At 39.4% G+C, this 13,993-nt stretch overlaps 1 protein-coding gene across 3 annotated transcripts in view; it reads left to right on the top strand.

Annotated features, from left to right (window-relative positions):
- Window positions 1-1,357: 1,357 nt before the first annotated feature.
- Window positions 1,358-13,993, top strand: part of UBR3 (ubiquitin protein ligase E3 component n-recognin 3) — a 309,463-nt gene continuing 296,827 nt past the window's right edge. For all 3 annotated transcript variants that reach the window (XM_027865976.1, XM_027865977.1, XM_027865975.1), the window contains exon 1: window positions 1,358-1,926. In XM_027865976.1, the coding sequence (XP_027721777.1) occupies window positions 1,358-1,926 (569 nt within the window). The remainder of the gene's footprint in view (window positions 1,927-13,993) is intronic.

Genomic DNA, 13,993 nt, shown 5'->3' with positions numbered 1-13,993 from the left:
AAAAATAAAACCCTCATCATAAACATGCATAGTCCAGGAAAACATGTCCAAATTAGCCATGTCTGAAAAGGTATGTCCTTCTATGAATTTTTAGTTCTTGTAAATGGCCTTTTCTTAATCTTTGTCCTTTTTGACCACTCTACAGCCTTTAACGCTGCTGACTGACACTTCTCACTGATACTCTCTTCTCTCTAGGTTTTCATGACACTGCTCTTTCCTGGTTCTTCTCCTACCAGTCTAACTGCTCCTTCTCCGTCTTCTTTGCCGTCTGCAAACCCTGGGCGGGCACTAGATCTTGAATAAGCATTAAGTATTGACTTTATTCGGTAACCAATGGGGAGCTATTAAAGGATTTTTTCAAGGGAGTCACACAGGTAAGGTGGGTACACTAGGGAGATGATTTTGGCCGTATGTAAAATGTATTAGAGAGAACTGAACACCACTTAGAAGACAATGACAAAAGTCAGGAGAAAAAATAATAATTGCCAAGAAGGGATGGTAATGCTAAATCTACCGAGGAAAGAGGAGCGCAATTATATAAAATATACGGTACAGGAAGGAGGCAGTACAAAGTTTCTATAGCACTTGCAGCAAGAAATCATAAATATATAGGTTCTTCTGGAAGAAGATGAAAGGATCTTCTTTCATCATTGCAGAAATCGATTGATGGAAAGGCTGCCAAGCCGGTCCTCGGAAACGTCACTTAAATGCAGGCAAAAAATGTCAAAACATTTGTCCGCGTGAAGATTTCTTTAAGTTCACTCCAAATCTGCATTTCATAATGAGACCCGTTCCTCCGGGATGGGGACAGGGAGTGGAGAGAGAAGAAATGGTCAAAAGAACGGACAAGGAAGGGAGGAAAGAAGAATGAGAGGCCGGGAGAAGGGGACATTAAAGGAGAAGGTGAGGGAGGAGGGGGAGGTGGGGCCAAGGAGGGTAGAAGCAGACAGAGGTGGGGCAAGGGAGGGCGGGGCCAGGGAAGGGGGGAGGAGACTAGGGGCGTGGACCGCACGGGAGTGACCGGAAGAGGTGAAGAGAGCAAAATCAAGCCAGGGAGACAGGAACAGGTGTGGGACACAGCCCGGGCTAAAGAAGATCTCCAGAAGCTCAGAAGACGGGGGGGGGGGGGGGAGGGGGGACGGGGGAGGGGAGGACGGCGAGAAGGGGCGTGGATAGGGGGCGGGGCGAGAGATGAAGGACTGAGGTGAGCCGTCAGCTCTCGGCTATCGCGAGAGTTGGGCCTGGGCCGAGCTCAGCAGTCTATTCCCACCCCCGCCCCCTCCCTAACACCATCCCGGGAGGAGCAGCGGCTGCCGGAGCCGCCGGCTCTGGACTCTCCCAATTCTGAGCTCTCATCATGGCGGCGGCGGCGGCGGCGGCGGCTGTCGGGGGGCAGCCGTCGTCTCAGTCTGAGCCGCCTCAGCCAGAGCTGGGCCGGGACAAGGCGGCCACGGCGGCACACCTGAAGGCGGCGCTGAGCCGGCCGGACAACCGGGCAGGCGCTGAGGAGCTGCAGGCTTTGCTGGAGCGGGTGCTGAGCGCTGAGCGGCCGCTGGCCCGGGCGGAGGGCGGGGGGGAGGAGGCGGCGGCGGCCGGAGGAGGCGGCGGGGGCGGCAGCGGCGGCGGCCCGGGGGCGGCGGAGGAGGAGGCCCTCGAGTGGTGTAAGTGCCTTCTGGCCGGCGGCGGCGGCTACGAGGAGTTCTGCGCCGCGGTGCGGGCCTACGACCCCGCGGCTCTCTGCGGCCTGGTCTGGACAGCCAACTTCGTGGCCTACCGGTGCCGGACGTGCGGCATCTCTCCTTGCATGTCCCTGTGCGCCGAGTGCTTCCACCAGGGCGACCACACCGGACACGACTTCAACATGTTCCGCAGCCAGGCCGGGGGCGCCTGCGACTGCGGGGACAGCAACGTGATGCGGGAGAGCGGGTGAGCCGGGGACCGAGGGAGGCAAGGAAGGAGCTGCTCCCCGGGGCTCTCCGGGAGCTGTCAGCGGACTGGAGAGTGGGGGAGGGGTCGGGGGAGGGAGCAAGAGCCACATGGGGATGGAGGTACCCGAGCTGTCACCGGTGGGGGAGGGGGCTGTCGCGCCAGGGGCGGCTTCAGGGCCCGGAGCTGCCCTGGCGCGCAGGGGCCGCGGGGCTGTCAGTTGTGCGCTTGTCCCGGAGAAGGGCCGTGGAGCTGCCGGGTTCGTCGTTCGGCCCCAGTGGGCTGTTGGAGGGGAGCGGGGAGGGGAGGAGAAATGGGTCCGACCCGGGGTCGTCGGGGCGGGGGAGATGCTGTCACCGTCGGGGGAGGGACGAGTTGGGCAAAGGACTTCGGAAGTGTCGCGGGTGGCCGCGGAGCTGCTGCCTGGAGTGCTGCTGTGTTTGGTGCGGGAGGTGGGTGGAGAGGAGGGAGGAGCCTCGGGACGGAGACCGGAGCTGTCAAGCGGGTTGTTGAGTTGTGACCCGAAGATCTCTAGAACTGGGCCCCCGAGCAGTTAGGGGAGCATTCTCGAGAAATAGGTGTTTAATTAATTAAACATAAAGGGGTGGAGAGGAGTTGGGAGATGGGGATAGAATAGAGTACGGACCTGTGATTTTAAAGTTGTAGGGAACTCCTGGTAAGGAAACTCCCTTTGCCAATGTAGTTCAGCAACGCATTCGTAATTTGCTATCGTTAAAATTTTTTTCTTGGGACACTAAGAGATTCAGTGTAACACCCAGGGTCACAGTATCTATAGTACCTGAGGCAGGATGTGAACTCAGGTAGGTACCCCTTACTCCAAGTCTAGCTAATCTACCACTATCTCTGTCATTTACCTTCCACATGAACAGTTATTTGGATACTTCAAATATGCAGCTGAATGGTTTTTTAAAAACTACTGGTACTCTGGAGGTGGGTATCAGATGCAAAGAGTTGCTAAGCTGTCTGCATAACAATGAAAGATGGGGCTTTTGGTTGAACAGTAGTTGATGACTTGACTGAATTGGCTTTAAAATTTAAAAATTAAAAAATTTTCTATCCCTATAGTTATTGGTACAGTTTAAAGACTTTAGTCCTCAGTCCCCATTTTTCTCTTTTGAGTACTTATAAAATCATATAAAAAAAGACATTTGAAATCCCATGTTCATATTTAAATAGAATATGGAACTATTTAAACTTTTAATAAATATTTTATGTATTATTAATACTTCTTTTTGGGTTTCTGGTTTGCTGTCCTTTTTTGGTATGGATTCTTTTTGATGGATACTCTTAATTTTGTTTTTTGCTGGGTTTTTCTTATTTTTTGCTTTTTACTGATCTTATTTTATACCAATCTTTTTATTTTTATTTATTTTAGGCAATTGGTGTTAAGTGACTTGCCCAGGATCACACAGCTAGTGTCAAGTGTTTGGTATGAGGCCGTATTTGAACTGCAGTCCTCCTGACTTCAGGGCTGGTGCTCTATCTGCTGTGCCACCTATCTGCCCTGACCAGTTTTTTTATATATGCAAAAAAAAGGATACTAAGAACATACAGGAGTAGAAGAAATACCACTTAAAGATGCTACTTAATGATTTCAATAAATTGTATGATTGATCTTGCTTGGCCATGAGAGGTCTGCATAGTCCCACCTAGGATTTATGAGAAGTTTTCTTGTGATTTTTTTTAGAGTCTTACATTTTAGATTAAAGGTACAAAACTAAGCTGTCATCATAATGCCACAGTGTAAGAGTAAGATTGTATGTCATTTTTATTTGAAGGTAGATTTAGAACAGTCATTTTGAAAAGTACAGTACACATTGTGTGGCTTCATTTCTGTATCTTTAAATAGGTATACGACTGGACCTGTGATTTCATTGGGAACTCCAGGGTGAGTCCCCTCTACCAAAGCAGGTTGGAACCTTCTCTGCTATTGATAGTCTAAAGAGAGTTACTTAAAGCACTGAGAGGTTAAATGTCTTGTCAGGATTATAGAAGAATGTTGCAGAGACAAGACTTCGGCTCACTCATTTTGGTTGCAGGTTAGGTCTTTATTTATCTGTGACACACTGCTTCTTGTAACCTTTAGATACTTGGGCCATTGATCACCCTAGCTTAGAAGTTTGAGTGGGCAAATATCAGAGACAGTGGACATGGAATATTTAATAATGATCTTATTTCAGATGCTGTGTTCAATTTGAAATTCACCAGTTCAATTCAGAATAGTTATTCAAATCAATTAACATTTATTAAAGGAATACTTTGAGCAGAGAGTTACTGTGCTGTAGTGGCTGGAGGTGATATACCTTCGAGGCAGAAGAACCCTAGGTCATATCCTAACTCTGATACATAATGGTTATGTGACACTGGGCAAGTAGTAGGATCATAGATTTAGAGTTGGAAGGGACCTTTGAAATCATTAGTCTAACACCCTCATTTTACAGATGAAGAAACTGAAGCACAGAGTAGTTTAGCAACTTGCCTAGGGTCACACTGGAGTAAGTGGCAGAGCTGGGATTTGAACCTGGGTCCTCCCACTCCAAATAAAATGCTCTTTTCACTTGACCACTGTTACCCTTAGTGTCCCAATCAACTCCAATGCAGTAAGGTCGTTAAATTACAAGTGAGTTGCATTAATGAAGTTTCCAAAGAGGAAGTTCCTGGCACTTGTAGAAGTATGGCCTGGATAGGACCAAAAAAAAATTACAATTTGCATACATAGTAACCTACATGTTTGTCCAGGTGGGCTAGAATTTTCATGCAATTTAATGGGTTATGTGTGGTAAGCAGTTTTTCGGTAACATGCCAGAATAGACTGAGATTGAACAGCAGAGATTTTTTTCTCTGAGTTGCACTGATGACCATGCTATGATCCTGAATTCTTAGCAGCTACCTAGAGCAATTCAGTGTAACCTCTCTTGGCCACACACATTTAGCCCATTGCCTTCATGGACAATATAGCTATTGTTTCATTGGTGTTTGTCCTGGAAACTTTGTCAGAACTGAAAATCATGAACTTCTGAATTCCGACAAAGTGTGGTATGTAAAACTTGATCATTCTGGTGGGGATAGTGTATGTTTAAACCTTTGCAGTCTTAAAAATTTCTTAAAATTTTTTGAGGGCACTGATAAGTAAAGATGTATTGGGGATTTCTGGTTGGTTGGTTGTTTTAACTGCTATGGAATTTTTCAATCTCATCCTTCAGTTCCTTCTTGCATAAAGGAAAGATTGCTTTTAACTTTGCATTCCTAACAGCAGAGAAGAGAAAAATTTTCTTGTTTCTTATTGAGAGGAGAATTATTGAAGGTGGTTGGTACTAGTCCGTGTTTGGAGGTAATTTTGGATAGGTTTATCCTAACTATATCAGAATACTCTGTATTACTTCCAAATGAGTAATTCTGGAGAGGAAGGTCTGCTCATACTTTCTGGCTTGGTAATATTAACAAAATAAGTTATTTTTTGAGTCCTCTCTTGTTCTCTCTCTCTCTCTCTCTCTCTCTCTCTCTCTCTCGTGTTAACTCAGTTATTAATGTCTTTTTATTCTATTTTCATTAGACCCCTCTTCTTTCCTCTCACCTCTGTTAACCTAATATGGGTGTTAGTTATCATCCTTCTTGGTCTGCTACAGTAGCTTCTTAAGAAGTTTGACTTTCTCCACTCTCTGACCCTTCCACTATATTTATTGCACTGCTGTGGAACTAATCTCTATGCATAGATCTGTTCGTGTCAATCTTTGGCCAGAATCCTTTTAACAGCTCTGCTTACCTACTTAGTAAAGTTTAAGCCTTTTAACTTGACATTCAAAGCCCTCCATGACCTATTTTCAGCTATGTCTCAAACTTTTCAACTTATTATATGTTCCAGCCAACTAGACAACATGCTAACCCTGTTCCTCATTTCCTCTCTTCCTTACCCTTCATTTTACTTTGCTCCCTACTCTTCATTTTACTGCTTTTCTTTCTTGGCTAATGCTTTTCCTATGTCTGTAATAACCTTGATCCCCACCCCTGTTTACCTACTGAATTTGTACCCATTATTTTAAAGCCCAACTGAAACCCTGATACCCTGTCATTAATGACCTCCCTCCTCCTGGGAGATCCTACCTTTACTGCATTTATATGTCTGTCACATTCCCCTGCTAGCCTGTAAGCTCACTGAAGCCTGTAAGTATATTTTATATGTCTTTCCCAACCCCCATCTCCCAATTGCCTAGCATCGGTACTCAGCACACAATAGGTGTTTAATAAATGTTTGTTGAATTTGTTTTAATCCAAAATATGATTGAAGAAAGCACTTTTTTTTACTCTATGGATTAATTGTGGGATGTGATGATCATTGAGGCTGTGGAAAACAGGAAATTATTAATAGGTAAACAGGTATAAATGTATTATTTGCCCTCTGCTTTGCCATTAGTAAATTTGGCAGATATTGCCATTAAATGTTCTAATGAACTTAAAAGAAGCTTAAAATGGAAAATCCATTTTACTATGCAGTGGTTAATTCTGGTATGTGAAGATATATTGAACACAATTTTTGATTATAAAAATTTATTAATTTATTGTAAATGTGAAGTATAAACATTTATTTTGAAATGTCATGAATATTTTAATTGAGTAATGTCCCTATATTTTGGCATTCGAGAAAGAGGCATTGATTATAAATTCTTTTCAGTTTTTGTCAAGATTCTGTGTACCTTAAAAAAAAAGTAAGTTATTTGTCCTGGAGTCAGAAAGACCTGGTTTCAGATCTGTCCTCAGCCACTTACTGATTGTGTTACTCAGGGCAAGTCAGTTAAACTCAGTTTGCCTCAGTTTCCTCAAAATAAAATGGGGATAGTAGTATCTACCTTGCAGGGTTGTAAAGATCAGATGACATAATATTTGTAAGGTGCTTAGCACAGTGCCTGGCACATAGTAGGCTCTATATAAGTGCTTATTGCTTTCCCTTTCCCTAATTCAAAATCTGTTATATAAATAAGGATTCATAAGTCCTTTTATTAAAGGTTGGCATACTTAACCATTCTGGTAATGAATCTGAAGTAGGATCTGAAGTATAAAAACTTTTCTTATGATATTATCAGAATGAGTTATAAAGTAAATCTCCAATTTATTTTTTTCTGGAATACTGGCATCTGAATATCATGGTTATTAACTATTCAGAGCATGTATTAACTTTTATCAGTAGCATATGTTTTGTATTATGCTCGGTTTCTAGAATTTAACCAACCTTATCCACTACTTGACAACCCAGTATTGACTGCTAACATCTGTGGGTAAAATTAATAGCCATCCATAGGGATTATAAAGGCATTATAACATATCCTGATATAAAAAGAAAACCTAAGTACTTAGCAGTAGTGATCTCTGAACAGATTTTTAAACAAAATGGAATCTTTAAGTTTACACTACTATCCAGTAGTGTCCCTTCATTTTCTGGGACTATATCATTATTTCTTCACAGCTTGAGATTCTCAGCATTGTTAAGCAAGTGATAAACAAAAATATGAAATAAAATAAAATATTATTTTGTGTGAATTTAAGTAGCATTATATTGATGAATTCTTGGACATCAATTATTAATTTGGGGGTTTTAAGGGTAAATATTACTATCACTGCTTAAAGATACACAATAGTATAATTAAAGGGCATTAAGAGGTGATTTGAATCTCATTTGGGACTAGTCCTGTTTTAGATCCCCATGTATAATTTTATTTTTTATTTGGCAAAATATTTAAATGAATATCTATAACATAACTCACTAGTTGTGACATAATAGGATTCTTTTTTTTCTTCCATGTCAAATATCAGTAGTTTGTTGGTGGGAGTATCCTTGCACCAACACAGATTACAACCCTTGTGTAATTCAGTAGAATGTCTTTGAGACTTTTGCTTTGGCCAAAAAAGTAACCATCTTTCATCTGACTTGATGATGAGTTTTTCTTAGCTAGCCTGTGTTTCATATTCATACTGAAATCCTTTCTAGCTTGGTATAGAACCTGCTACAGCGTGCATTCCACTGGCATAGCCTTTCAGAATTCAGGGTCACCTTCCTGCCACAAACAAGATAACAGAGTAGGACTTCAGTGGATGATTCATTTTCTATTCAGTACAATTTCCATTAGTCATTAGGTATAAGTCACTCTCTTTTTTCTTATTACAAATTTTACATTAATTAACAGTATTTTATTGTACAGAGAAGGACAGAAAAGAGGATTGTACATGAAGTTGTGAACTTTAGTTTTTTTAAAGTTTATATTCACAAGGTAGTAACAATTGTGCTGTACCCCTTTATGAGTTTTGTTTTCTTCTTTGTATTTTTCAAATGTTTCTGATGAGGATGGGCTCTAGACCCCGAAAAGAAAAAACCCTGAACTTTCCCACATGGCCAAATCTCTGGCTTTCACCTGAGGTTATAATCCCTTCATCTGAATTTTCATTGTGGCTATGTCCAATCTCAATGCTCTGTTACCCTTAACCTAGCCTAGCCCTCCATTGTCTTACCTCCCTATTCCCCCCCCACCCCCCCACCCCCAGCCATTTCCCACCCTTAATCCTAGCTAGGCTCTATTCTCCCTCGGCCACCATGGTCCAGGTCCTTAGCTTTTTATTATCTCAGTCCCCACAGACTACTTGGCCACTTCTAGATCCCTCCCATAATCTTTCTGTATATAAGGTCCATCTTGTCTCCATTAAGATGCTCAGATTCTTATAATCTAGCCAATAGCTCACTAATGTTCAGACTCCTTAAGAGTCTGCCCAATATGACGGAAGTTCTAATAAACCTTGTCTTTGGCTGAAAGAAGGGTTGGGTCGAATTCTTTTGGGCAGGACCCACGTATTGTGATTTTGGGGTCTCAGTACCCCTCAACCCCAAAATTTCAATATTTCCACTCCTATCTTCTCTTTATTTTTGTATTTGACTACCCTCTAACTCATTACCTCACACCAAATACAAACTTTCCCTTGAAATAAATAATTATGGTTAAGCAATGCTGACATATTGCCGAATCTGAAAATGTCTATCGTTTTGTGCCTCTGGTCCATCCTTTCTCTGCTAAGATGGGAGGCATGTTTCATCATCAGTCTTTAGATAATATTTGTAAAGCACTTAGCACAGTGCCTCACATAATAACTAGAGCTTAATAAATCCTTGATTCCTTCCTTCCTTTGTTCTTTCCTTCCTTCCCTCCTTCCTTCCTTCCTTCCATTTCACTCTGTATCAGTTCATACAAATCTCAGGTTTTTCTGAATCTGTCATTTTTATAATTTCTTATGGCATAGTTATATTTCATTATGTTCACAGTAATTTATTCAGTCATTTCCTAATTGATAGACACTCACTTTATTTCTAGTCCTTTGCTACAACAAAAGTGCTGCTATAAATTTTTATGTATTTGGGTCTTTTCCCTCTTTTTTGACCTCTTTGGAATATATCTGTAGTAGTGGTATTGCTGTGTCAAAGGGTCTGTACAGTTTAGTGACTTTTTGGGCATAGTTAGTTACAGGTTGCTGTCCAGGAAGGTTGGTCTACTTTATAGCTCCGTCAACACTTCATTAGTGTGCCTATCTTCAAGCCCCTGTAACCTTCACCATTTTCCTTTTTTGTCATATTTGCCATTCTAATGGTTATGAAAAAGTAGGACCTCATTTGCTTTTCTCTTATTAGTGATTTGTTTTTTTTAAATTGAATATTTTTTAGTTGTCAAAAATCTTTTTCTTTCATCTCCCTTATTGAAGAAAAGAAAAATAAAGTATATCTAATACACAAAAATAAAATACATCAAATATAGATATGTAACCAATATGCATAGTTAAAACAAATTTCTACATTCACAGCGTCCAAAAAATATCTGAATGTGCATCCTAATTCCATAATCTCCCCATCAGGAGGTGGGTAGCATGTTTAATTGTAGGTCCTCTACAATCTTGGTTGGTTATTGTGTTGATTTGTTAAAGTTGTTTGTCTTGACACTGTTATTGTAGAAGTTGTTTTTCTGGTTCTGCTCCTTTCATTCTTCATCATTGTGAATAAGTTTTCCCCAGTTTCTCTGTAATCACTCCTTACATAATTTCCTAGAGCACAGTATATCCCATTACATTCATATATTGTATTTTGTTCAGCTGTTTCTCAATTAATGACTAGCCTCCTTAGTTTTTAGTTCTTTAGCACCACAAAAGAAACTGCCATGGGTCTTTTTCCACTTTCTTTGAGAGCAGGGCAGAGGCTTATTATATTATATTACGGTGTGAAAGGGTATATACAGTTTAGTAACTTTTTGGACATAATCCCAAATTGCTTTCCAGAACCAATGGCTGAACCAATTCATAGCTCCACCAGTAGTGGAATGCCATTTTCCTGCATCCCCTCCAACATTTATTTCCCTTTATTATTAGTGATTTGGAACATTTTTTCATGTAGTTAATGATAGCTTGCATTTTTAAATTTAAAAACTGCCAATTCAAGTCCTTTGACTACTTTATCTATTGGGAAATGGCTCTTTTTCTTTTATATTTGTATTAATTTACTGTGTTTCTTGGATAGCAGACCTTTACCTGAGAAATATGCTGCAAAGATTCCCCCCCCCCCGCCCCAGTTAACTAGTTTCCTTTATACTAGTATTTCATGAATACCCTTTCAATAATTGTTCTGCCTTAGAGTGCTTGGATTTTAGATTATAAAGCACAACATTTTGAAAAAAAAATTATTGCTCATCTCATGGAAATTGTTATGTCAAGAAAAGTGCTTAAGTGAAGGCTAATATATGTGTTATAAACTGCTTAATTTTCATTTCATTCTTCCCTTTTCCTCCAATCTATTCAATACTTTTTATTATTTTCCATCTACAATTACATAGTGTTTAAAAAATAAAATTTTTGACAGCATAATGACTGGGATTTAATATATGGTTAAATGCTTTTTGATTGATGAACAATGTTTACCTTTGAGGTTATTAAAATACGTTATTTTGCTCTCCTAAATTTTGGCCATACTCAAATATATAAATAAGAATAATGAATCTAGTTCTTTGGCATATGTTAAATTATACACATTTTAAAATTTTAGTTTGCTAATGGATAAGTTTTTATATGATTGCCATTATAGAATTTTACGAAGAGTTCTTTGGCAATACATTTAGATTTCCTTAAAATATTTATTTCTAAGGGCAAGGTTTTGACATATTAAAATTTTTTAGTGTACTAATTAAAGTTAAAATTTAAAATTATTAGACATTTTACTATTCTGAATAAAAATATAAAGTGTAACTTTGATAAATTTGTGGTCTGATTGATTTTCATTACTTCAGTTGTACAGATTATAATCTGTCCTTGGGAAATTTTTGAAAATCAGAAATTTATTTGGCAGGCTAGAAAAATCTGGTATTTAATAGGCTAGCAACTCTTATCTTTAGAAATGATTATGGAGTGAAAAATTCTTCATTTTCTCTAGACCCTAATAGTTTTTCATTTTTTTCTTTGCTGTGGTATTTGGCTTTTGTGTTTAGTTTCTAGCTCATATTCTATCTGCTCATAGTTGTTGTGTAGCACCTTTGGGATTACTCACTTCTGTTTCAGAAATAGTTCTTTAGCCTTGCAGGTAGAGAAAGTTTATTTCTCTCAGATCATCCTGTGTTGATAAAACTTTATGATAACTAAACTTGTAGGAAACTGACTTGTAAAATATAACCACAATTTTCAGTTTACAGTGGGAAATGTTTGGTTAGTGTACCATCACTGTTTGTTTCTCTCTTTTTGAAATGTCTCCTTTCTGGTGTGCCAGCAGATCTACTAAGGAATGCATTCCACAAAGTAATTTGGTAACAAGGGAGTTGGATGACATTAAGAGACATTTCATGTGAGATATAATAAGGTCTGTTGTTTTAACCTTTCCTATTTTAGGGGATCACCATTTCGACAAAGTTTGATTTGAATTCCCTAGACCAAGTGCTTCTTTAATGATATTGAGCAGATATGAATTTTTTTTTCCTTTTACTAGGTTTCACATTGGGTAGAAGATTCATTACTTTCATGACTCTACTGATTTTAAACATAGTTCCTTTTAGTATTTTACCTTTTTTCTAGTTCATTAGTCTACCTGTTTTCTTCAATCAGACTTTTCTTTCCATTTCTACAATTCCCTGAGTTTCTTTCATGTCAATTAGATTTTAGGTAAAAAGCTCACTACAACAGATAATTAATATCATCCATATTAACAAAACTGTATGCTGTTTATAGTAAATTATTCATAATGAACATTGAATAGAAAGTAGAAAATAATGCATTATACAAGGTGATTTTATTTGGCCCTCATAATAATACCACTACCTTTGCATAGGGTTTTATTGTTCAGCAAATGATTCTATAGACAGTTTAATTTGATTTGTTACCTACCTTGGTTCAATAGAAGGTCACATTGCTAGTAATTGGCAAAATTGAAATTTGAGCTTAAAGTTGCTCTGACTCCTATTCTAGTACTCTTCCTATACACCATGTTGCCCTTTAAATGTTAGTTTAATGTTTTAGAGATATTTCTTGAGAAGTTTCATCTGTGACTTAAATATCTTTCATTTATCACCAGCTTTCTCTAAAGAAAAAAGTACTTTTTGCCTCAATATCCTCATCGTTCCTAATCACTTACAGAACTGATTTAAACCTCTGCAACTACTGAAACAGTTCTTGCAAAGGTCACCAATGACTTTGGAATCATCATCTTTGTCAGCCGCTGATGTCCCTTCCACCTGCAACTATCCAGAATGGGAAGGTGGTAGACTGTCAATATTAAAATTGTTATATACTTGCATCTGTGTTGTGGTGGATAGAGCCTGACTCTCTACTAAGAATCAGGTGAGAGACTAGGATCTGAGTCCTCTCTCTTTGTGGGACCTTTGTCAGTGCCTCGTAAGTAATGTAAGTAAGTAAGAATTTTAGTGTGTGTAAGGTGGATTTTTGTTATTCTTTTTTAGAGTTTAGTTCCCAGGACCCATGGCCATAACAATCTTCAGTTTCCAGGTGTCAGATAATATTTCTCATGGTCATGGTTTGTAAACATCTCTACCACGCTTGCACAGTGAGATATAGGAATGCCTGCGTTGTGCTAGGTCATTATGATATTGCTGAAGTTAACCTGTGAGGCTATTGTTGACAATATGCTTTCTTTCTCTGTTGCCCTATAAATCAAGTGGGCACTGGTCAGTAAGGGGAGAACCCATTTTGGAATTTGGATAATGCATAGAGGAATGCGTGTATCGACCCCCATCAGGGCTAGGGGGGAATCTATGTGTTTGCCTCAATTGACCCCCATTGAGGATTTAGGGGACCAGTAGGAGTTGTGTCTCCTACCATTCTCCCCCATCCCTGCAAGAAAGGGGCTTAGGGAATGCTGTAGGAGTTGGTGCTCCCATTATCAGCAACTCTTTTGAGAAGACTGGACTAGAATAAAGTAAGTTTATTTAACCCCTCCAAAGCTGTCTTCCTGTCTTCGTGTTCAAGAATGAAACCTGTTAGAGGTTGGAGTCCCAAAACTCCAGTGCCTCCTGTGTTGTTACTTATCCCTACAGCCCCTTAGCCTCAATTTTCTCTTTTGTAAAAATGAGGATAATAATATTTATACTACATATTTGATAGAATTGTTGCAAAGAATGTGATTTTTAACCTTAAATCCTTATGTGAATTGAGCTCTTATCAGTGCCGAATTGAGACTTTCTCTCTGCTCTTAGCAGAAGAATTTCAAGAACTATGTGAAAAAGAGCTTTGGAGAAAAATTAAATTGGCATCCCTAAGACTGAAGAATGGGGAAATAATCTTACAGTTAAAGATTTATAACTAGATTCTACTTGGGAAAGCTTATGCTTATCGCTTTTTACTTTTATTTTAATGTAGAGTTTTTTCAAGGGAGTCAAAACTTCAGTTAAATATGGTTAAAGACTCCAACTGCCACCAACAGAAAAATAGTTATTTGACAGCATTTTGAATGTAAGCTCTTGATGCTTATCAGTTTAGAATGTTTTCTTTTTTCTTTAAGTACAGAGACTTTTTATTCTTTTTTTCAGTT

Source organism: Vombatus ursinus, unplaced genomic scaffold (assembly GCF_900497805.2).
Source record: "Vombatus ursinus unplaced genomic scaffold, bare-nosed wombat genome assembly UNPS02014779.1, whole genome shotgun sequence".
Taxonomy (NCBI): Eukaryota; Metazoa; Chordata; class Mammalia; order Diprotodontia; family Vombatidae; genus Vombatus; species Vombatus ursinus.
The sequence above is the reverse complement of the archived record's forward strand: the minus strand, read 5'-3'. Positions and strand labels throughout refer to the sequence as shown.